Source organism: Eleutherodactylus coqui, chromosome 2 (genome assembly GCF_035609145.1).
Source record: "Eleutherodactylus coqui strain aEleCoq1 chromosome 2, aEleCoq1.hap1, whole genome shotgun sequence".
Classification (NCBI taxonomy): Eukaryota; Metazoa; Chordata; class Amphibia; order Anura; family Eleutherodactylidae; genus Eleutherodactylus; species Eleutherodactylus coqui.
The window spans coordinates 337,667,741-337,691,106 of NC_089838.1; the positions used below are offsets into that span (position 1 = coordinate 337,667,741).

The following is a 23,366-nucleotide window of genomic DNA, read 5'->3' on the forward strand; positions in this document are numbered from 1 at the left end:
TTTTTTTTAAAAAAGCAATGAATCTGGAGACAATGAAAATATAATTTCATTAACACAATAAAGAATTTTGGTCAGAACCACAAAATAAAAGCCCATAGGCATAACTAAAGTAAAAGAAAATTTTGGACAATGTTTCACAAAAACAAATAAAAAACAATGACCAAGCGGCCTGATGGCATTGAGCTCACTTGCATCGCTGGGGCTGTGGGGAACGGCAGTCTGGAGTGGCTGTGGTCCATTTCATCTTGTATGGTTGGCCCCGTGGCCTCCCTGATGATGGCCTGGCCCGCATAGAGAGGTCCTGTGGCAAGTCATAAGAGGCCACCCCTTCATAGCTCTGTGATTGGTCTGCATATTGAAGTTGGCCGGGTGGTGAGGTAGCCCGCACTGATGCCTCAGAAGGCCCCGGATGGTCTGGGGCATGTTCGCCATGATCTGCTGTCGCATCTGGAGCGGCCTATGGTGGCAATGGTCCAGGAGACTCAGCTGGGGGGGGGGCTTGTTTTGCCAAGGCAGAGGTCCTTTGTTGCCAAAGCTTGAATTCAGTGGAGGGCTCTGGGTTGCGTCTTTCTTGCCCAAAGTTTGGACCTGAGGATGCCCTAGCCAGGATGGGCCTGGATGCTTGGTGGGGGGTACTTGCAAGCCCAATGGTGCGGGCAGAGGCTGGCATAGCCAGGAAGGGCCAGGAACCACCAATGAGGGGAAGGGTGTATACATAGGTGGGGAGGGGGTGACAGAGCCCAGTTTGGGAGGTGTGGCCCCAGTGAGCGGCACTTGAGAGGGTAGCGGGTGCATAGCACTTTCCTCATTCAAAGACCCACGGGCATGACCTGCAGACCTGAAGGAGCCATGTTTTCCCGGGGACTAAACTCAAAGTGGAGGGGGGAATAATAATCCTCCTCAAACTCCTCAGTGTACAGGTCAGGCAAAACCTCTGCCACTCTGCCCTTTGGATCGTGAACCCAGCGCTCATAGGCCAGCCTCTGGTAGTGCTGTCCCCTGCTATTGAGCAAAAACAGGTCCAGAAACCATAGAACTTTGTTCGCTGGTTTCGGCTGCAGGATGGCTTCTAAGATTGCCTTAAAAGCCAATCTCACTGTCCCCTGCAACCTCGGGGGGATCAGGTGACAGAGAGGTGAGAAGCCCTCAGCAAAAAACATCTGCCCATTCCTCATCCGTCCGGAGTTTAAGGTAGTCCAACACTCCCAGCTGGACCTGAACTCTGGGCTGATGGGGATTAGACCCACCTGCTGGGGTAGCCCGAGGGGGGGAGCCCTGGACCCGCAATCTGAGGAGCCCAGCTGAGGCAGCCTGTCCAAAACAGGGCTCTGCTCATGGGAGGTTTCCTGTGAGCCCCCTGATTATGTGGATGCCACCCCTTTGTTGCTGCTGCTCTTCTTCTGTTTCTTCCTCCAGATTGCTCAATCTCTACTTAAAGGCAGGAAGTAGAAAAACAAAAATTAAAGCAGATTCTCCATGGCATAAAAAAACAAAGTGAAACACACACATGGCTCACCAAGTGATACCAAGTATCTCTGTCCACTTTGAATGCTCAATTGTGCAAGATCATCTAGCTTTTTGGGCCAAATACATGCCTTGCTGGGGCAAGGTCTGTTTGGCCCATTCTTGCTGTGTTGACTGAGCCTTCAAACACCCACACCTTGTAAGAGGGCTATGCTAGTGTGGGTTGCTGAGGAAAGTCACCCAGATGGCCCGTAACAATAGAGCATCCTGTACAAGAATGGGAGATGTTGCTAAACCTTAAAGAAGCTCGCGCCCAACATAACAGGTATAGCATTTTGATGAGGGAAATGAAGAGTATCAGACAATTGCCAACATTAAGCAGAGGCCAGTTGCAATGCCACCCAAAGCACAATTATGCTGGTGAGTTAAGTCAAGGACTGCACACACTGATTGGCTAATTGCGCCATAGCAAAAGGTGTACCTAAGCAATCAAAGCCATTTTTAGAAAAGGCTCTCCAAAGTGGATAAGAACACTGCTAGAGATTGTATGATACACACATTAGCATTGGCCAACTAACAAGTGTATTTCAAGGCCACCCCACCACTTTCCCATAAGTGCACAAGTAATGCCTATACTTACAGGCTTTGCTCCAGCACGGGCCTCGGGAAACCAAGCAGATATGTGAATTTGTATCGCAAAGGCTGGCTGAAGGACATGCCAGACCGGGCTTGTCGGGCTAGCTCACTCCAATAATAGTCACTAATTGACCGCCATGACGATAGGGTAGAAGATTTGGGCCATAACACCTAAAAGAAAAACACTTACAAACGAGAAACATCAAGTACAATAAAACAGTGTGTCAAAAGAACATGAGATATCAAAGAAAGACCTAAAAAGGGGAGGAGGTAACCAATTGCAATGGCATGCAGGTGCTATAGGGCAGTAGGCTTTTAAAGAAACAGAATACAGTAGCAAGGCACATATACAGGGGCCACGGAGTGCATGCACAAAGCGGCCAAATTCAGCCACACAAATTACATTTTGAACAAAATGTGCCGCAGCACAAGTGATTAGCTGATATAAGTATCGAGCATTAGCACAAAGGAAACGAGATCCTGTCCATTTAATAAGTCCAAAAAAACCCCACCATTAGCCCGCTGGCTGGTTGGAGTGAAGAACTGCCAGCGCCGCCTGTAGGCCAATCGGGCCACCTCCTCCCACAACTGGCCCTTCCGGCCCATATCTATATAACCGCTGCGGCGGATGTCCCACAGCATTGGGCGATTTTCTACCGCTGCAATTAGTGCCATTTTGTTAATCTTGAATAGCAAGAACAAGTAGACTCTGAAAACACTATTATATAAATGTTAGCCGCAACTCCCCCGCGCGTCAATGAGGTTTATAAAGTGGGCGGGCAAGAGGCAAAGCTGGGCACAAAATTAATTTGACATGATTGTTAAACGGCAGCAAGATAGCACATTTGGAATGAGGAAGGTCTAAGTTTCATATATGCAAAGTGAGAGAATGGCGTAGGCTGCTTCTGAAAGACAAGCAGTAAATTGGTCAGGGAGACTGTTGGATATTGCCCAGAGAGGTCACGTAAGTGCACTTGATTTGAATCGCAAAGAGTAAGTACACAGTATTACACTAATGATTAATTTATAAAGTCTAAATAGAAAATCGGTGTCATCAACATTTGCAAAATGAATGAAACCGCCTCTCAGCCACAGAAAAACGCAGCTCAACCACCCTGCATCTAAAAACAGATTAATTGTTACCATCACGACCCGACAGAGTGGAGCCTTTGATGCAGGCGCAACGGTTTTTAGAGGATGCTAGCAAGCACACCTAAATCCCCCTTCCCTCTAAAAATTGAAAACACACTGTAGACTATGGGCATGTTCACCGAGCCGGAGGTGCGTGCTATGTGTCCCATAGGAGTCAATGGAAACTTATGCACAGCTCATTGCTAAACAGAGTTCGGTTCTATCTTTACACGCAGCACGGACCTTACAGGCGCGCATTCTATATGTCATATTTTTTGCAGGTGCGAGTATTTTGGGCCTCTAAAAAATGGACATGTGACTACTTCATAGGAAACCAATGGTTCTAACAGACCTGCTTTATTTTGCGCACATAGGTGCGCCCCAAAAAACGCTCAACTCATGTTGCCCTGAGAGTGGAAGTAGACATATGAAAATGCTGGGGTGACATGAGAAATCACAATCCGGAAGTGCCTGTCCAACTTTCTTGGAGAAGTTGGCTGATTAACAGAATAGTGTGGAAATTTTATTCATTTTTTTTTTAATTAGGTTTATTTACTAAAATTCTCATTAGCAGTGGCAATTGATTTTGCAAATTAAATGGAAATTGCTCTCCTACTGGGTTCTTTTTAAAAAATACTAGTAGATAATAAATTACTGTATCTTATTATGCTCATAAAAATTCATAATTCTGCAAAGAGCTGAATCTTTAGCTTGGTGGTCCTTTATTCTAAGGAATGCATGGAATGGATGTAGTTGGAGACCGCTGTGGATATCAACATTTGCCAGATGAAACACTCAGGGTACGCTGGGTATAAAATCAAGCATTCTTCTTTATTTCATAAACAAAGGCAACTACATATTTTAAAGATTAAAATAAGTAACAAGATAACAAGAGGGGTGGAGCAAATCCAAATAGCGACAGAGGCCTGGGTCCCAGACATAGGCCCAAAATTTAAGGCCTTAAGGCGGATGAAAAAAAAAGCAGGTGGAAACTCCCACGTCAGACAAATATATGGAAGATCTGGTTTGCTAGAGCAACTATCCGAGAACAAGCTGTAAGGCAAATAAATATAGAATCCAAGTTCTCCTTTATTGAAACACATTTCATCTGGAGTGGGTACATAACAGGTTTAATGGAGGACATTTATGTACCCAATAGACAGGATAGCTAATTGGTAGGAAAGCCTATTAGCAGTCTGGTAGGGCGACTTTTAATTGGAGAGTTCAGCCAGCACACCAGATCTTCGTTCTTCCAACTACACATTTTGAACCCTGACAAGGTCCTTCATCAGATATGTATAATACATGATTTGTTCCCAAGCTCTTAGCTATAATCAGGTTGTTGGCATTTCCCTCTCCATTAAGGAAAGGATTAAAATATTACACTAAATAGAAAATTATCCAGGTCTGAAACCAGTATTTGATGTTTGTGTACATGAAATAAAAAAAGACTTACTTATACCCACCGGACCTTGAGTGTTTTATTCAGCATGCGCCGATAGTCACAGTGGTCTCCTTCTACACCGATTGGGCATCACCGGGAAATTCATGTCCAAGTAGGAGAACCACCATCAGCAATGGCTAGACATATCTATCTACCATGTGTATAGAAAGCTGTGCAGTACACAACCTCAAAAGATGACTACAATGTTTATCTTATGGCTTCCACAAATAAATCCCAGCCCTACACATCAGGTGCTTGTCCTATTTCTATTCTTTATGTACCTTATTTGCTAATATGACAAGACTCCAGTGCTTTGGCTCCATAATTATAGTCTATAGGAGTTTCTGAATGATGTGTTATAATAGCAGCATTTCATTTGTTGTTTATATTTAACAATGTTAACCCTTTCTATCTCTAAAATTCAGGGAAACAATCGAACTGTTGTCACAGAATTTTTTCTTATAGGATTCCAAGGCAGCCAGAATGTAAGACTTGTAATGTTTTGTTTGCTCCTTATGATTTATTGTTGGACAGTTTCTGTGAACACCTTGTTAATCACCTTGGTGTCCACCAGCAAGAATCTCCACACTCCAATGTACTTCTTCATTTCACAACTGTTTGTCAATGACATCTTATTAACCACAGATATTACCCCCAACATGCTCCACATCCTTCTGAATAATGGAGGGGCCATTACTTTCTCTAACTGTATCATACAACTGTATTTGTTTAGTGCCTCAGAAGCATCTGAGTGTCTTCTTCTCACAGTGATGTCATATGACAGATATATGGCCATCTGTAATCCCCTCCATTACATCTCTTTAATGACAAATGGAAACTGTCTGAAATTGGCCATTGCCTCTTGGGCAGTTGGTTTTTCTATTATATGGATTGGAATATTAACAACATCGATGCAGACATTCTGTGGTCCTAATAATATTGACCATTTATTCTGTGATCTCGTTCCCTTACTAGATCTTTCCTGTTCAGATACCTCCATTGTTCAACTGGAAGTCTCTTTCCTAAGTTTAGTGTTAGTTATAATTCCAAGTATAATAATAGTAACATCTTATACCAATATTATAGTCAACATCTTAAGGATCTCATCCAGTAGCGGTAGACATAAGGCCTTCTCCACCTGTAGCTCCCACCTTATAGTAGTTTCCATTTTCTATTGGACCCTCTTCAGTGTTTATGTGTTCCCAACAAGAGGGCAAACATCAACCATCAGTAAAATCTTATCACTCCTATATACAGTTTTCACCCCTCTAATCAACCCCATTATTTATACTTTTAGAAATAAAGACATTAAGAAAGCGCTACAGGTGCAGATCCATAAATCTATTATTTACTTCAGTTCTACATAAAAAACAAAAAACAATGTTTAGCATGTATCCACACAATGACAGCGGACCATGCTCTGTTGGGATATATACACAGAGATCTTAATGGGAAACCAAATAAAAAATGTTTACATACAAAATATTTTGGTTTGTGCTGTTTGGGTAGTGATGTATTCAAGTTCTAAAGGCTCCTATTTTTCTTCTAAAAAAACTACTTTCCCCAAAAAGCTGAAAGTATTGTCACTTCTCAACATCATTTGCCTTTTGACATACACATTTTTCACAATGTCGACACCATGATTGCTTATCAACCTGAAGTTATCACTACATACACCATGAATATAGTTATGTTACCTTAAATATACTGTATATATTACTAAAATGTGGTTGGTGATTGGAGAACCATAAAGCCCCAAACCTCCTGAATCAGACTGTCTGCCTATTAACTATGCAATCTAATGGTCATGTCTAGCCCCTGAGCTCTATGCTCATGGGAGGAACCAGAGTCTATAAATAAATCCACACAGATCTAGGGAGTTCAGTAGTAGTAGTTAAAGTTGGTTTTGCAGTAAAATTGTGCTTGTTAAGTTTAGAAAAAAAAAGACGATTGAGGGGTGACCAATGTATAAAATATTAGGGGACAATACAGAGATCTTTCCCATGGCCTATTTACACCAAGGACTGTGACTGTAACAAGAAGGTTTCTACACTGACGTAGAAGGGGATTCTTTCCTGTAAGAGCATTGAGACTATGGAGCTCACTGCCTGAGTACATGGTCATGGTGAATGGAATAAAAGTGCTTTAGAGTGGTCTGAACACCTTTCTTGAGTATTACAATATTGCATGGTACAGTCATTAATTACTTCAGAAGGGTTTTTGATTCAGGGATTATTCTGATTGCCAGACTTGAAGTTGGGAAGGATTTTTTCCCTTAAATGAGGAAAATTGGCTTCTACCTTATTGGGGTTTTTGCCTCCCTCTGGATCAACATTGGGGTGAAAAAGCTGAACTGGATGAACATATCCCATACCAGGGGTAGCAATTACGTAATCACTGGGTCCCATGCAGGAAATGGTATTGCTGTTTCCAGCATTCCTTACATAGCGTCCATTGAACACTATGTAGCACTCTAAAAGTGAAGGCAGAAGCAGTTAAAAAATGCCTGTCTTATTCTTCAGGTCCTCGGCTGTGTGTGACAGCTGAGAACCTTACCTGACCTGCTTGATTTCAAAAGCAAAAACTTTAAACGCTTACCACACTTTTACAATGCTGTGGGATTAAAATCCAGGGCCCTCCTATGAACTCAGGTTGCCATTCATACTAAAATTAAAATGTGGCCTACAAAACTCTCCATGCATAAAAAAGTGTGAAGATGCCCTAAAAGTATCCTGGGATCATTAGAAAATGTTAGGAGTATAAAGATCTACTAATGCATTACAATTTAAAGCTAATAGTAAAGTGTATTAATTGGAAAAAATAAAGAGAATATTTTAGAGGTTTACTGTAACCTAAATAATGATGACATATCTGTATGATCGGTCCTCAATAACCAAATGGTGGGATTCTATTGCTTGGCATCCCCATCAATCACCTGTTTAAAGAAGTCATGTGAGGGCCTCAGCCTCTTCTAAGGCCAGTGACATTCTTTCAGCAGCTCAGTTCCATTCAGGTAGCTGGGATTGACTTGCTATATCAGGCACCAACGCTACAAAATGTACAGTGCTATGTGTGGTTGGTAGTAAAGAGACTGTGGCACTCACCAAGCTCCTTGGCCTTTTCAAACAGCAGATTGTTAGGGCTTCTCGTTTACATCCAATGATCTGATATTGATCTGTTGATCCTGGCTATGGGTCATAAATATCCTAGTTCCAGAAAAACTGTTTAACCCCTTAGTGACGGAGCCAAAGTTTGAAAATCTGATATGTGTCACTTAACATGGCATAACTCCAAAAAGGCTTTGTATATCCAAGTGATTCTGACATGTTTGGTTTTTTTTCGCCACATATTGTATTTCATTTAGGTTGTAAAAATAGACCAATAGAATTTGTGTATATTTATTGCTAATATATATATATATATCTGTTTACTTTATTCGGAATGCACATTTCAAAAACTTTCATGTTTTTCAAACCATTTAGGGGACGTACAAATTTAACATTTTGTTTTACTGCACCAAGCCAAGATTGTAAAGGCTCATAGGAGTCAGAATGATAGATACTCTCACAAATGACCCCATTATAAACTACACCCTTTAATGCATTAACTGAGGGGGGGGGCAGGAGTATTTTTACCCCACAGTTTTTTTCACGAATGCAATGTAATTTAGAAGAAAAACAAAAAAACATTTCATATTTTTGCAAATGTGTCATTTTAAAGACATTTTTTTCTATAGTGCACATGAAAATGAAAATTGACACCTCAAAATGGATCTCCCTGTTTGTCCTGTGTTCAGAAACGTACCCATTATGGCCCTAATATTATGTCCGTATGCACAACGGGGCCCAAAATGAAAGGAGTAGTCGGTGGCTTTAAGAACAGAAATTTAGCATGAAGGGGATTTGGGCCCCATTGCCCACTTGTAGAGCCCTTGAAAGGCCGAAACGACACAAAACCCCCCAAAAGTGATCCCATTTTGAAAACTTGACCCCTTAACGAATTCATCTAGGGGTGCACTGCATATTTTGACCCCACAGTATTTGAATGAATCTAAGTAAAACAGAAGGAAAAATTACGATTTTAATTTTTTTGGCAATTGTGTCAATTTAAAAACAGGGTTTTTTTTGTACAGTGTACATACGAATGAAGACATTCACCCAAAAATTGATACCCCTGTTCTCCCCATGTTCAGAAACATTCCCGTTGTGGCCCTAATCTACTTATAGGACACATGGCTAGGCCCATAATGGAGGGAACACCCGTTGAATTGCAGGGCACAACTGAATAAATTCCAGGCTGCATTGCCCAATTGTGTGGAAAAAGAATTGACTCTCTAAAAATAATCCCCCCCCCCCCTCTGCACCCTTTTTGGCATTCCTAAAATCTTAGATAAAAGTAATAATGTAAAATGTGTGGCATTTCCGAAGACAGGGGTAATTATGGAGGCCTGGTTGGGATGGGCACATTGGGGCAATAAAACCAGGGATACCCCCTCCTCTTATGCTTTTTGGGGGGTATTTCTTGACCTCAACAGCAGGATTGGGTTATAAAAAGTGGCCCTCTGTGAGGCTTCATAAGCTTACGGAGGTGCGGCGGTCTCACACAAAAGTCGCTCAACAAGCTGCTCCTAGAACTGCAGGAAGGCGAGAGTTCCCAGGGCTTTTTGTAAATTAAGTATTACAGATAGTGGTCTGAATAATGCCGAACTTACAAGGCCGGATGTGGGATCCGCTTGTGGAAGCCCGTAGCGGATCCCAGCTATGAGCCCGGCCATGACCCTGCATACAGCCGCGTAATGTACTGCGCATAACTGCGTACTCGCACAGGCGGTCATGCACAGTGCAACTTTCTTTTTTTTAAATTTCCTGCGACATCGCTTAGCGGCCGCAGGCCGTACACAATGTAGTTATGTATGGGCTGCGGGTATATCCACGACCTTGGAGCATAATAGGCTCTATTTTGCGCATATCAGCAGTAAAATAGAACCTGCTGCGTTCTGTTTTCTGCAAGTAGATTACGCAATTCCGACCCGCTAATGTGAGCAGAATGGTGTAATGTAATGTGATTGATCTGCGTATTACTGCAGATCACACTCATACGAAATACGTAATTCCTATCTGGTCATGTGAGACCGACCTACGGTAGATCGCTACCTTTTTCACGCGACTGTGGACCGCTCAATGAGGCCACTGCTCCAAGCTCTCGGCGACCGTTGGCAACCGGCAGCGAGAACATTTTAAATTTCCTGGGCATGTGTCTAGCATTTTGCCAGTGGTTGTATGTGCAGAATCTGGGAAGGTTCACAGAGGAGGATCATGTCGGGGTTTAAATACAGAGGCCTCTGTGTAAAAAGTTTCATCTTCTCTCACCGATCGCATCGATGAGGGGAGATGAAACTTCAACTTTTTTTTTTACTTTTATGTGATCGCCATTATCTATTGGATAACGGAGAACACGTGACCAGGAACTGCTCACCACTGCCTACACCGTGAAATCTCCAGGCTCTCAGTAAAGTTTTGCAGCCAGATGCAGGGAGATTTTACATGACCCTGGCAATGCACGGCTTTTGCGCATGCATCTGCCATTATGGCGACAGGCACGTGCGCAGAAGCTGTCGTTAGGTCAGCGGATAAATCCGGGGGCCTTAGATACATAATTTCATCCTCCCTCACAGATATGATCCTTGAGGGGAGATGAAACGTATGCTTTTAAAACTTTTTTTTAACAATTTTTCAAACTTTTTTTTTACACTTTTTCTTTTAATTTAAATGATCACTGTTATCCCATTGGATAACATTGATCATGTCACCGGGAACCGCATACAGCGTCCCCGGTGACATCTTTCTGCTCCTTGCGACACTTGGTAGCTGGGAGAAAAGGGAATTTAAATTTCCCAGGGCGCATGCTCCCCTTTGCTGGAGTGCCACATGACCACCACTGCCAATAGGATAATTAATTACTAGAGATGAGCGAACATACTCGTCTGAGCTTGATGCTCGTGCGAGCATTAGGGTACTCGAGATGCTCATTACTCGAGACGAACACCACGCGGTACTCGAGTCAATTGCATTTCCTTCCCCGCATGTTTAGCGCCATTTTCTAGCCAATAGACATGCGGGGAAGGCATTACCGCTTCCTGCTGTGACGTTCCAGCCCTATCCCACCCCACAGCAGTGAGTGGCGGCGAGACCAAGTGACCGCCGAACACTTAAAGTGGTCCCACCCGCGGCTCGCCTCAGATACACACTGGCAGAGGTCAGGGAACGTGCTGCTGCTGATAAGGGAAAGTGTTAGAGTAGGATCCTGTCTTCAAGAACCCCAACAGTCCTTCTTAGGGCTACTCTTTATAGTGTGTATTACTGTTGTGGCTGGCTGGGAGCAGAAGTGCACCATTTTTTTTTTTTTTTTCATCTCGGGCTGTGCAGGCCATTACATCTATAGCGTTCTCAGTCTGCAATGTATTATACAGAGTTTAGGGAAAGAGCTGCTGCTGATATAGGGAAAGTGTTAGAGTAGGATCCTGTCTTCAAGAACCCCAACGCTCCTTCGTTGGGCTACATCTGACCGTGTGCATTTTAGTTGTGGCCTGCTGGGAGTTGTAGTGTATCCATTTTTGTCTTACACATCTAGGCCTGTTCCCAGGCTTTCAGTAATAGTTTTTTCAGGCTGCAGTGCTGTACAACCAGCTCTCACCCTGAAACTGCACTCAAATAATTGCTAGCCTGCTGCGAATGACATCATTTACAACATTTTGTGTCTGCAGTGCATTATACAGAGGTCTCACCGCTAAACAGTACTGTAATATTTCCTGGGCCACTACAAAGTATTTCAGATCTGCCTCTGTGCAAAGCGGCTCACAATACCCTTTCCTTGGTGGCGTTGAGAGAGCCGCAGTTACCAGCACTATCCATTGGCTTTAGAGTCTTCTCCCACTTTACACAGCCTCTATTATCTACAAGTCTTTGCGAGCAGTAAATTACCCCTAGGTATCAGTGCAACACAGCGGATACATTTTTTCAAGTCACAGCATAGAGCCTCCGCTATCTACAAGTCTCTGTGTGCGGTGAATTAAGCCACAGTTGTCAGTGCTGTACAGTGGGGTTATTTATTTGGGCCGTGCTCTATTCTTAATCCGCCATGATGAGGAGTAGGGGTAAGGGTCGAGGACGTGGACGCGGACGTCCAAGTGAGGGTGTGGGCACAGGCTGAGTTCCTGGTCGTGGTGAATCACAGCCGGCTGCTGCGGGATTAGGAGAGAGGCAAGTTTCGGGGGTCCCCAGCTTCATATAACAATTTATGGGTCCGTGTGGTAGACCTTTATTACAAACAGAGCAGTGTGAGCAGGTCCTGTCGTGGATGGCAGAAAATGCGTCCACCAATGTATTGACCACCCAGTCTTCTACGCAGTCTACTACTCCCGGCCTAGGGACTGCAACTCTGAATCCTCTGGCTGCTGCTCCTCCTTACTCCCAGCCTCCTCACTCCATGAAAATGACACATTCTGATGAGCAGACAGACTCCCAGGAACTGTTCTCGGGTCCCTGCCATGAGTGGGAAAAACTGGTTCCTCTCTCACCTGAGGAGTTTGTCGTGACCGATGCCCAACCTTTGGGAAGTTTCCAGAGTCCGGGTGATGAGGCTAGGGACTTCCGGCAACTGTCTCAAGAGCTTTATGTGCGTGAGGATGATGATGAGACACAGTTGTCTGTCAGTGAGGTAGTAGTAAGGGCAGTAAGTTCGAGGGAGGAGATTCGGAGGAAGAGCAGCTAGACGATGAGGTGACTAACCCCACCTGGTTTGCTAAGCCTACTGAGGACAGGGCTTAAGAGGGGGAGGCAAGTGCAGCAGCAGGACAGTTTGGAAGAGGCAGTGGAATGGCCAGGGGTAGAGGCAGGGCCAGAGGAAGGATGCCCCAACGGATTCCCAAAGCACCCCCTCGCGGCAAGCCTCCGTGCAGAGGGCTAGGTGTTCAAAGGTATGGATGTTTTTTAGTGAGAGCGCAGACAACCGACGAACAGTGGTGTGCAACCTATGTTGCATCAAGATCAGCCGGGGAGCCACCACTACCAGCCTCACCACCACCAGCATGCGCAGGCATATAATGGCCAAGCACCCCACAAGGTGCCCCAACCTGCCACATAGATCCAATCCCCCTCCGAGGATATAGGCATGAGCGCCCCCCGGTCTGCACCCGAACCCCCACCTCCTCCATCCTCCACTCCATCTAGCAATGTCTCTCAGCGCAGCGTCCAGCTTTCGCTAACACAAGCGTTGGAGCAAAAGCGCAAATACGCCGCCACCCACCGGCACGCACAAGCTTTAAATGTGCACATTGCTAAATTAATCAGTCTGAAGATGCTGCCGTACAGGCTTGTGGAAACAGAGGCTTTCAAAAACATGATGGCTGCTGCGGTCCCACGCTACTCGGTCCCCAGTTGCCACTATTTTTCCCGGTGTGCCATCCCAGCCCTACACCAGCACGTCTCCCGCAACATTAATCGTGCCCTCACCAACACGGTTACTGGGAAGGTCCACTTAACCACGGACACGTGGACAAGTACTGGCAGGCAGGGCCACTATATCTCCCTGATGGCACATTGGGTGAATTTGGTGGAGGCTGGGACCGAGTCAGAGCCTAGGACCGAGTCAGAGCCTAGGACCGCTCACATCCTACCCACACCCAGAATAGCGGGTCCTACCTCGGTGCTGGTATATGCAGCAGTCTATGCCACCTCCTTCAAACCCTCCCCGTCCTCCTCTTCCGCCACCTCTACCTCTCAATTAAGAAGTCTGAGCATGTCGCCAGCAGTCGGTAGCATGCAGCGCGGCAGGACAGCGGAGGGCAAGCGTCAGCAAGCCGTGCTGAAACTAATCAGCTTAGGTGACAAGAGGCACACGGCCCACAAGCTTTGCAGGGTCTGACAGAGCAGACCGACCTCTGGCTTTCGCCGCTGAGCCTCCAACCGGGCATGGTCGTGTGTGACAACGGCCGTAACCTGGTGGCGGCTATGCAGCTCGGCAGCCTCACACACGTGCCATGCCTGGCCCACGTCTTTAATCTGGTGGTTCAACGGTTTCTGAAAAACTGTCCCCACTTGTCTGACCTGCTCGGCAAGATACGCCGCTTCTACGCACATTTCCGCAAGTCCACCATGGATGCTGCTACCCTGAGGACCCTGCAACATCTGTTTAATCTGCCAGAGCACCGACTGCTGTGCGACGTGCCCACACGCTGGAATTCTACGCTGCACATGTTGGCCAGGCTGTATGAGCAGCGTAGAGCAATAGTGGAATACAAGCTGAAACATGGGCCACGTAGTGGTAGTCAGCCTCCCCAATTTTTAACTGAGGAGTGGGCCTGGATGGCAGATATCTGCCATGGTCCAGATGGTGAGCGGCGATGCTGCAATCATTAGCGTTACCATCCCGCTGCTTTGCCTGCTGAGAAGTTCGCTGCAGAGCATAAAGGCCGACGCTTTGTGGTTGGAACAGGAGATGGGGGATGACAGTATGTCGCCAGACCACCCTCATGTCTATATCTCAGCGTGCTTTGGAGTGGGAGGGGGAGGAGCAGGAGGAGGGGGAAGAGACAGCTGGGCACACTGCAGAGGGTACCCATACTGCTTGCCTCTCATCTGTTCAGCGTGTATGGGTTATAGAATAGGAGAAGGAAGAGGATCCTGAAAGTCATCTTCCTAGTGGGGACAGCGATGTTTTGCGTACTGGCACACTGGCACACATGGCTGACTTCATGTTAGGCTGCCTTTCTCGTGACGCTTGCGTTAGACGCATTCTGGCCAACACGGATTACTAGGTGTCCACCCTTCTCGACCTACGGTTTAAGGAGAACCTTTCCACTCTCATTCCCGAAGAGGAAAGGGGTACTAGAGTGATGCAATACCACAGGGCCCTGGTGAAAAAAGTGATGCTAAAGTTCCCATCTGACAGCGCTAGTGGCAGAAGACGCAGTTCCGAGGGCCAACTAGCAGGGGAGGTGCGGGGATCAGGCAGCATGTCCAGTGCAAGCAGGGGAACACTCTCCAAGGCCTTTGCCAGCTCTGTGGCTCCCCAGCAAGACTGTGTCACCACTCCCCAGTCAAGGCTGAGTCGGAGGGAGCACTGTAAAAAGATGGTGAGGGAGTACGTAGCCAATCGTACCACCGTCCTCTGTGATGCATCTGCTCCATACAACTATTGGGTGTCAAAGCTGGACATGTGGCACGAACGTGTGCTGTACGCCCTGGAGGTGCTGGCCTGCCCTGCCGCTAGTGTCTTGTCAGAGAGGGTGTTTAGTGCAGCTGGGGGAATCATTATGGATAAGCATACCCTCCTGTCAACTGCCAGTGCCGACATGCTTACACTCATAAATATGAACAAAGGCTGGATGTCCCCAGACTTCTCTTCTCCACCGGCGGAGAGCAGCGGAGCCTAATGATTCTTTTCGCTGCAACTGGAGAAAAAAGCATTCTCTATCACCAGAAAAAAGGGGGAATTAGCTTTGTCAATCACTCTTGGATATTATTACTCCTCCTCCTACTGCTCCTCGTCCTAAAACCGCATATCATCCAGCTGAACTGCCAATTTTTCTGCAACCCAAAAGGCTCTGCTTACAATTTTTTTTACAATTTTTCAAAGTTTCAAAAGTATTTTATTGATACTTTAACAGTCAGAAACCATTTTTTTCACAGGGCTGCCTCCAGGCTCTGTTACAAATTAAGCAACAGTGAGCTGTATCTTTAAAAAATGTTTATGGGTTTCACCTGCCCTCGCGGTTGAGCTATTTTTCAGGGGTACACTTGTACTCTTGGTACTCAAATTTTTCTGGCCCTCGCCTATACTGTTATCTAACTACTTTTTCCAGCCTTCGCCTAGACTAATGGTACACCAATGTTTAAGGGGTTCGCCTATACTCTTGCTACAGAAATGTTACAGGGGTCTGCCTATACTTCTGCTACAGAAATGTTACTGGGGTCTACCCATATTCTGCTACAGAAATGTGACTGGGGTCTGCCTATGCTTTCACTACAGGGGGGTTACTGGGGTCTGCCTATACTTCTGCTACAGAAATGTTAAAGGGGTCTGCCTATACTTTTACTACATAAATGTTACTGGGGTCTGCCTATACTTCTGCTACAGAGATGTTACTAGGGTCCGCCTATACTTTTGCTACAGAAATGTTACTGGTGTCTGCCTATACTTTTACTACAGGAATGTTAAAGGGGTCTGCCTATTCTTCTGCTACAGAAATATTACTCGGGTCTGCCTATACCTTTGCTACAGGAATGTTACTGGGGTCTGCCTATACTTCTGCTACAGAAATGTTACAGGGGTCTGCCTATATCTTTGCTACAGAAAGTTTACTGGGGTCTCCCTATACCTTTGCTACAGAAATGTTACTGGGGTCTGCCTATACCTTTTCTACAGGAATGTTACAGGGGCCTGCCTTTACTTTTGCTACAGAAATGTTACTGGATTCCGCCTATACTTTTACTACAGGAATATTACAGGGGTCTGCCTATACTTCTGCTACAAAAATGTTACTGGGGCCTGCCTATACCTTTGCTACATAAATGTTACTGGGGTCTGCCTATACCTTTGCTACAGAACTGGTACTGGGGTCTATCTATACTTTTACTACAGAAATGTTACAGGGGTCTGCCTATAACGTTGCTAAAGGAATGTTACAGGGGTTTGTCTCTACTTTTATTACAGAAATGTTACTGGGGTCCGCCTATACATTTGCTACAGAAATATTACTGGGGTTCGCCTATACCTTTGCTACACAAATGTTACTGGTGTTTGCCTATACCTTTTCTACAGAAATGTTACTGGGGTCCATCTATACCTTTGCTACAAAACTGTTACTGGGATCTGCCTATACTTCTACTACAGAAATGTTACTGGGGTCTGCCTATACTTCTGCTACAGGAATGTTACTGGGGTCTGCCCATATCTTTGCTACAGAAATTTTACTGTGGTCTGCCTATACCTTTGCTCCAGAAATATTACTGGGGTCTGCGTATACCTTTGCTACAGAAATGTTACTGAGGTCCGTCTATTCTTTTTCTACAGAAATGTTACAGGGGTCTGCCTATACCTTTGCTACAGGAATGTTATAGGGGTCTGCCTCTACTTTTATTACAGAAATGTTACTGGGGTTGCCTATACTTCTGCTGCAGAAATGTTACAGGGGTCTGTCTATACTTTTACTACAGAAATGTTACTGGGGTCCTCCTATACTTTTACTACATAAATGTTACAGGGGTCTGCCTATACTTTTACCTGTCTAACACAAATACACTGACTGACTAGGGCAGAAATGTAGCCAGAGGCCCTTAGCAGGGTGAAACTCTGCCATGTTTGGGCACTCTGATTTCCTCATGTGTAATACCATGCTTGAGTTCCTTGGGCTCGCCTACGCTGTGAGTGCACAAAGACTTCCCATTGTGTTGCTTTACCTGTCTGGCACAAATACAATGACTGACTAGGGTAGAAATGTGGGCCGAGGTCCTTGGCGGGATGAAACTCTACCATGTTTGGGCTGTGATTTCTTCCTGTGTAATACCATCTTTGTGAACCAACAGCATAGGCAAGCCCAAGGAACTCAAGGACTTTCCATTGTGGTGTTCAGCTATCTAACACCTACACAGAATGAATTGTGTGGGACACATGGATTTCCTATTGCTATGTAACTCGTGACACCTTGGGCCATATAACGTGGAGTCTGGGACCGAGCCTGACCCTGGGCCCGCTCACATGCTTCCCACACAGAGTATTGCTGCATTGTGGAGATGTGTAGAAGTGCTGGCACCTGAGTCATCTTTATGCCCACGTTTGCGGCTCCTGACAATTTTGTGATGGAGGTGGCATGGGATAGGAATGATCATACGTCAATCTATCATCAATTCTCAACAGCATCGTGGGGTATCGCCCACACTTTCAATGAGAGTCGCTACCTAGCCCTTCCAACCCTCTGCAGTGTGTGCCTCTGGTTCCTCTTCATCCAATTCGCACCTATGAATAGACATGAGGGTGGTGTGGCTATGAAACGAGCGTGTGGCATGAGGCCAGCTGAATGCTGTGCAGTGAAAATTTTGGGTGCACTGTGAATGCAGGGTAGTGGGGGGGGGGAGGGGGGGGAGGGAATTGGACAGCAATGCCAGCATGTAACCCAGGAAAAGAGGCAGCGGTGTCACCCGGAGGCAGTGATATTTTGGAATTGTTTGCTGTGATTGGCTGTAATAGCTGTATGACAGAGAAACAATTTTGAGTCTTTGTGACATTATGTCAATTTATTGGCTATTGAACCTGCATTCCACCTTTATTATTTGCTGTCAGAAGCCAGGCTTCAACTATAGCTCCTATACCCTTGATGATGCCAGAGTCCTGGTGAAACATGTTGGGAAGCTAGTTTTAGCCCAGAGCCTCACGTAGTTTATCTTTCTAGACTTATGTCAGATTCGGCTTATCTGGCAGTATTTATCACACAGGCTGGCAGTTCATGCAGGGATCTAATCACTTGCTCAATCTTCAGGATACAGCAATGTACTGCTGCTTGGTACCATACACCATTTTCAGCAAGTATTACTGTTGTGGCCCTGATATTTGTGCATAATTAGCAAGGCAGGATATTGTTTCTCTTAGACCGGTTTTATCTAATGTATTACACTCATTTACACTGTATTGAGTCTCTGATCTTTTTAATTCATTGCTACCACAGTATATTTTAGTACATATCAATAAAGGTTACTTTTTAAGGCGACCCAACTGGGGGTTTCAGTTTATGGCAAAGGCTTTGGTGGGAGAGGTCAGGAAAAAGGCAGAGGAGAAAGAAGGAGCTAAGTGAAGCGGCTACCACCCGTGATTACAGGGACAAGGGAGCAGCAAAAGCAGCGCGCTGTGAAATTTCCCAGTCTCTCAGGCCAACTATTTCTTCTTTTCCTTCATTTTTTCCACCTCCTTCTCCACTTCCTTCTCCAAAGGGAAAAATGACTAAAAAAAAAGGTTCAAATTTGATCAAGGACAACATCTGTATGAATTTTGTTTGTTCTCCATTTGTTTGGGTTTCTTAATAATATCGTATATAGTGCATACATTTCTTCAGAAGAAGCAACACAAGGGGAATATATGAACTCCATGCAGATGTTGTTCTTGGTCAGATAAAAATTGAGGACCCCAGCCCTGCAAGGCAACAGTGCTAGCTACTGAGCCCTATTAGACCACCATCTTCTTCTTCCAGTGGGTTTGACTGGGACAAGCCACTCAAGACTTTGGTTCAAGCTTCAATGAGAAAGTATATGTGAGGAGCAACCCAATGATAGGGTCTGTCCACGTCAGGAATGCGACAGCATGCTGTAAATCATGGAGAATTTCCTGCTTCAGTGCCCCTTCAATACAGAGCTAAACGCAAACTCTCTTATGCGGAATGCGGGTTAATGTTTTTTTTTGCACTTAGTCTGGTATTATCATTTTTGGTAATTAAAATGTTACATCTGGATTAGTTAGGAGATTAAACTTTTAAAATTGTCCTTCATACCTTTGTATTCTGGTTTTGTGTTTTTAATGAACTGCTGTGGTGTCTATGCTATGTGGTATGAGGTACTCACGGAGGTGTTGTGAGGTGTGATGAGTGTTATAGGTATAGTTAGTATTATTATAAGAAGTAAAAAGGACTTGGTATACATAAACCTGGAAGAGGGATTTGGGACTGATTGATATAGATTGGACTATGCAGTGGAAGCTGTTTAGTCAGCTTTGTGATATAAGACTGAAAGTTCAGTTTTTGTCATTTTTCTATGTTTTGACCACCTGCATTAAAGCTGACGTTACCTCAGCTGTGCTGGGCACTGCAATGGGATATATTTATGTACCGCCGGTGGGTTCCAGGGAGCCACCCATGCTGTCGGTCCACACGGAGTTGTAACTGCATGTGTCCACTTCTAAAGAACCCCAGTCTGACTGGGGCATGCAGTGTGGGCCGAAGCCCACCTGCATTAAACACGACATTACCTCAGCTGTGATGGGCAATGCAATGAGATATATTTATGTACCGCCGGTGGCTTCCTGGCACCCACCCATGCTGTCGGTCCACACGGAGTTGTAACTGCATGTGTCCACTTCTAAAGAACCCCAGTCTGACTGGGGCATGCAGTGTGGGCCAAAGCCCACCTGCATTAAACATGACATTACCTCAGCTGTGATGGGCACTGCAATGGGATATATTTATGTACCGCCGGTGGGTTCCAGGGAGCCACTCATGCTGTCGGTCCACACGGAGTTGTAACTGCATGTGTCCACTTCTAAAGAACCCCAGTCTGACTGGGGCATGCAGTGTGGGCCGAAGCCCACCTGCATTAAACATGACATTACCTCAGCTGTGATGGGCAATGCAATGGGATATATTTATGTACCGCCGGTGGCTTCCTGGCACCCACCCATGCTGTCGGTCCACAGGGACTTCACAATAGGGAGTTGTACCTGCCTGTGTCTATGAATTAAAAACCCCGGTCAGGTTGGGGCATGCAGTGTGGGCCGAAGCCCACCTGCATTTAATCTGACGTTAGCTCTGCTGTCCAGGGCACTGCAATGGGATACATTTAAGTACAGCCGGTGGGTTCCAGGGAGCCACCCATGCTGTGGGTGCACACGGAATTCCCATTGCGGAGTTGTACCTGCCTGTGACTACTTATAAAAAACCGCGGTCTGACTGGGGCATGCAGACACCTTGACAGAATGAATAGTGTGTGGCACATAGGTTCCCCTTTGCTATGCCCACGTGTGCAGCTCCTGATGGCGGTGGCACAGGATTATATTTCTCATTGCTTCTGTACAGCATTGTGGGCTCTCGTCCTGCCCCTTTTAAAGAGGGTCGCTGCCTAGCCGTGCCAACCCTCTGGAGTGTGTGCCTGCGGTTCCTCCTCATGGCAGACGCACTTATAAATAGACAAGAGTGTGGCGTGGCATGAGGGCAGCTGAAGGCTGCGCAGGGACACTTTGGTGTGCGCTGTGGACACTGGGTCATGCGGGGGGGGGGGGGGGTTGGGCAGCATGTAACCCAGGAGAAGTGGCAGCGGAGTGTCATGCAGGCAGTGATTGTGCTTTGTTGGAGGTAGTGTGGTGCTTAGCTAAGGTATGCATTGCTAATGAGGGCTTTTCAGAAGTATAAATTGTTGAGGAGGGGGCACTCTTGCCACTATTGTGGCTTAATAGTGGGACCTGGGAACTTGAGATGCAGCCCAACATGTAGCCCCTCGCCTGCCCTATCCGTTGCTGTGTCGTTCCCATCACTTTCTTGAATTGCCCAGATTTTCACAAATGGAAACCTTAGCGAGCATCGGCGATATACAAAAATGCTCGGGTCGCCCCTTGACTTTCATGGGGTTCGTTATTCGAAACGAACCCTCGAGCATCGTGAAATTTTCGTCCCGAGTAACGAGCACCCAAGCATTTTGGTGCTCGCTCATCTCTAGTCTCTACCAGCATGACTGAGCACCATGTCATACATCACGCAGTGTTGAGGCTTAGCTTGAGGAGCAGAAAATCTGCAAACTTCATTGCCCAGACCAAAGTCTAGACCTCCTTCCCATCAAGCAAATATGTGATGAACTAGAACGCTGTATCCATGCATGCACAACACGTCCATCCCCCCCCCTCCCGCATCGCTATCTGAAGCTCTCCTCAAGGAAAAGAGGCAAATCCCTCCACACATCTATGGGAATTTGATGAAAAGCATACCTAGGAGGGTTTCTTAAGTCATTGAGGTCAAAGCCAGCCCCACACCATTATGAAAAATGTGAATAAAATCAAATTTTACAACCTTCTATGTGTGTCCCAATACTTTTGTCAACATAGTGTATAAAGAATTATGGCTCTTGCAATTTGACAATGAAAAAAAATTGAAAATAAAAAGAAGGAAATTGCTTAGTCATTAAAGTGCGAGCTAAACAGGTTACTAATGGGTTAATGACAGTAAGGCTCACTTCAAATACTTTTTTGATGCTTGTAAAAGCCCATTGAATTACAGGAGTCTTTTTTAAGTGTCTATTGGGTGGTGTTTTTCTAAGTACATAGAAAAAAAATCTAAAAGCACTTCCAAACCAAGAACCTAAATTTATCCCCGGGAAGAACTGTCTGACTGATACATAAAACTTAACGTTTAATATTTAATTCATAAAATAAATTTGTGGACAAACACGTACAAAAAGTATTTAAAATGATAGTCACACCACCCTCAGATATTCGGGATGACTCTTTATATAGAGCCTAAGGAATTCCACAGACCCCCTAGAGATCAGGTGCATATGCCACTTAATGCCCAAACTTATGCGTTCCGAGTAGTGGGCATAGACACTGTCTCATCTACAAGGGGTGGGTACTGGAGTAATGGTTCAATTTATGGACTCACAGTGTATACCCACACACACTCCTTTTGAAGGCAAGGTGTAAATGTATACGCCACCTTGATCCCCAAATTGTACGTTCCAAGTGGTGGGTATAAACCAATGTCCCATCTACAGGAAGTGGGTACTAGCGTGATTATTCCACTTCTGAACTCATAGTGTAAAGTAACAGTATATGGGGGAAAGGGATTGTCCAATATTTCCCTTATGGGGTGACCTATGTCAGGTTTCACTATTATAGGGTGAAGCAAGAGTGGTTGTCACCTCCACTATTAAAGTGGATAGGAAAGGACAACATATAGTCTCTACTCCGCCAACCCTATATAACCGCATCAATGTGGTCTTACGCGGTCTAATATTGCCGTAGTAGGAACCCACAATCAAGATATCCGCATCAATGTGGCATCACACGGTTTGATATTGCCGCATTAGAAGCACATATAAAGATGTGGTAGCTCTGTCTTTATGCTCAATTGAATGGTCGGACTTGGTGAACATCAACCAAATCAATCTCAATAAACCACTCTCAAACATCAATTTCAATCGTCAATCTCAATCTCAATCTCTCAATCAACGCGTTTCCACAACAGGTAAGTATACCTATTGCTTCATCAGGATTGAACTAGTACTGAATAGTAGAGGTTTCCCCCCCCCCCCCCTCTCAGTCATTCAATGCTTTTATGACCTATAATTTTTAGGTAGATGAGACTTATTTAAGTCAATGTGATATCCTAAGCCCCCTATTCCACTTAGTTTAATAGTGGCGATTAAGGGCTAATTAGAAATGAAATGCAGCAACCCATATGATTAGGGTGCAGTTTGTAGCAACAAGCAGCTACATAGACAGAGGCAGCAAGGCATGACGATGGACACCAGCAAAAGATACAGCATCAGGGTAATCCTGTAGAACCACCAGCACATAGAGGCAAATAAAGTTTGGTCAGCTGTATGCACAGGCCTAACACTAAATATTCAAAACTGAGGGTTGCCCTTCAAGAGAATTTTAATTATTTCCTCTCTTTGGGTCTCTGACTCTGAGGATCTGGGTTCTAAAGCAAAATACAGCTTACGACTCTCACAAGAAAAAAATAAACTGGGTAAGCTGCACAGAAAAACAATTGAGTAAACTAATACAGGGTTCAGGAAAATCTCCATGGGTAACAACAGATTTAGACTGTGAATTTTATATTAATTATTCCTAACTAGAAAACCAGGTAAGGAAACCCTGCATCAAGTCTGAATCTAGACAGCCAAAACTTGCATAGGATTAGTGGGCAACATGATATGGCTTA

General features: G+C 45.1%; 1 protein-coding gene across 1 annotated transcript; it reads left to right on the top strand.

Annotated features, from left to right (window-relative positions):
• The first annotated feature begins 5,070 nt into the window (after positions 1 to 5,070).
• On the top strand, positions 5,071 to 6,042 carry LOC136610435 (olfactory receptor 6B1-like). The gene has a single exon (XM_066589664.1). The coding sequence runs from the start codon at positions 5,071 to 5,073 to the stop codon at positions 6,040 to 6,042; it is 972 nt and encodes a 323-aa protein (XP_066445761.1).
• Positions 6,043 to 23,366: the final 17,324 nt, after the last annotated feature.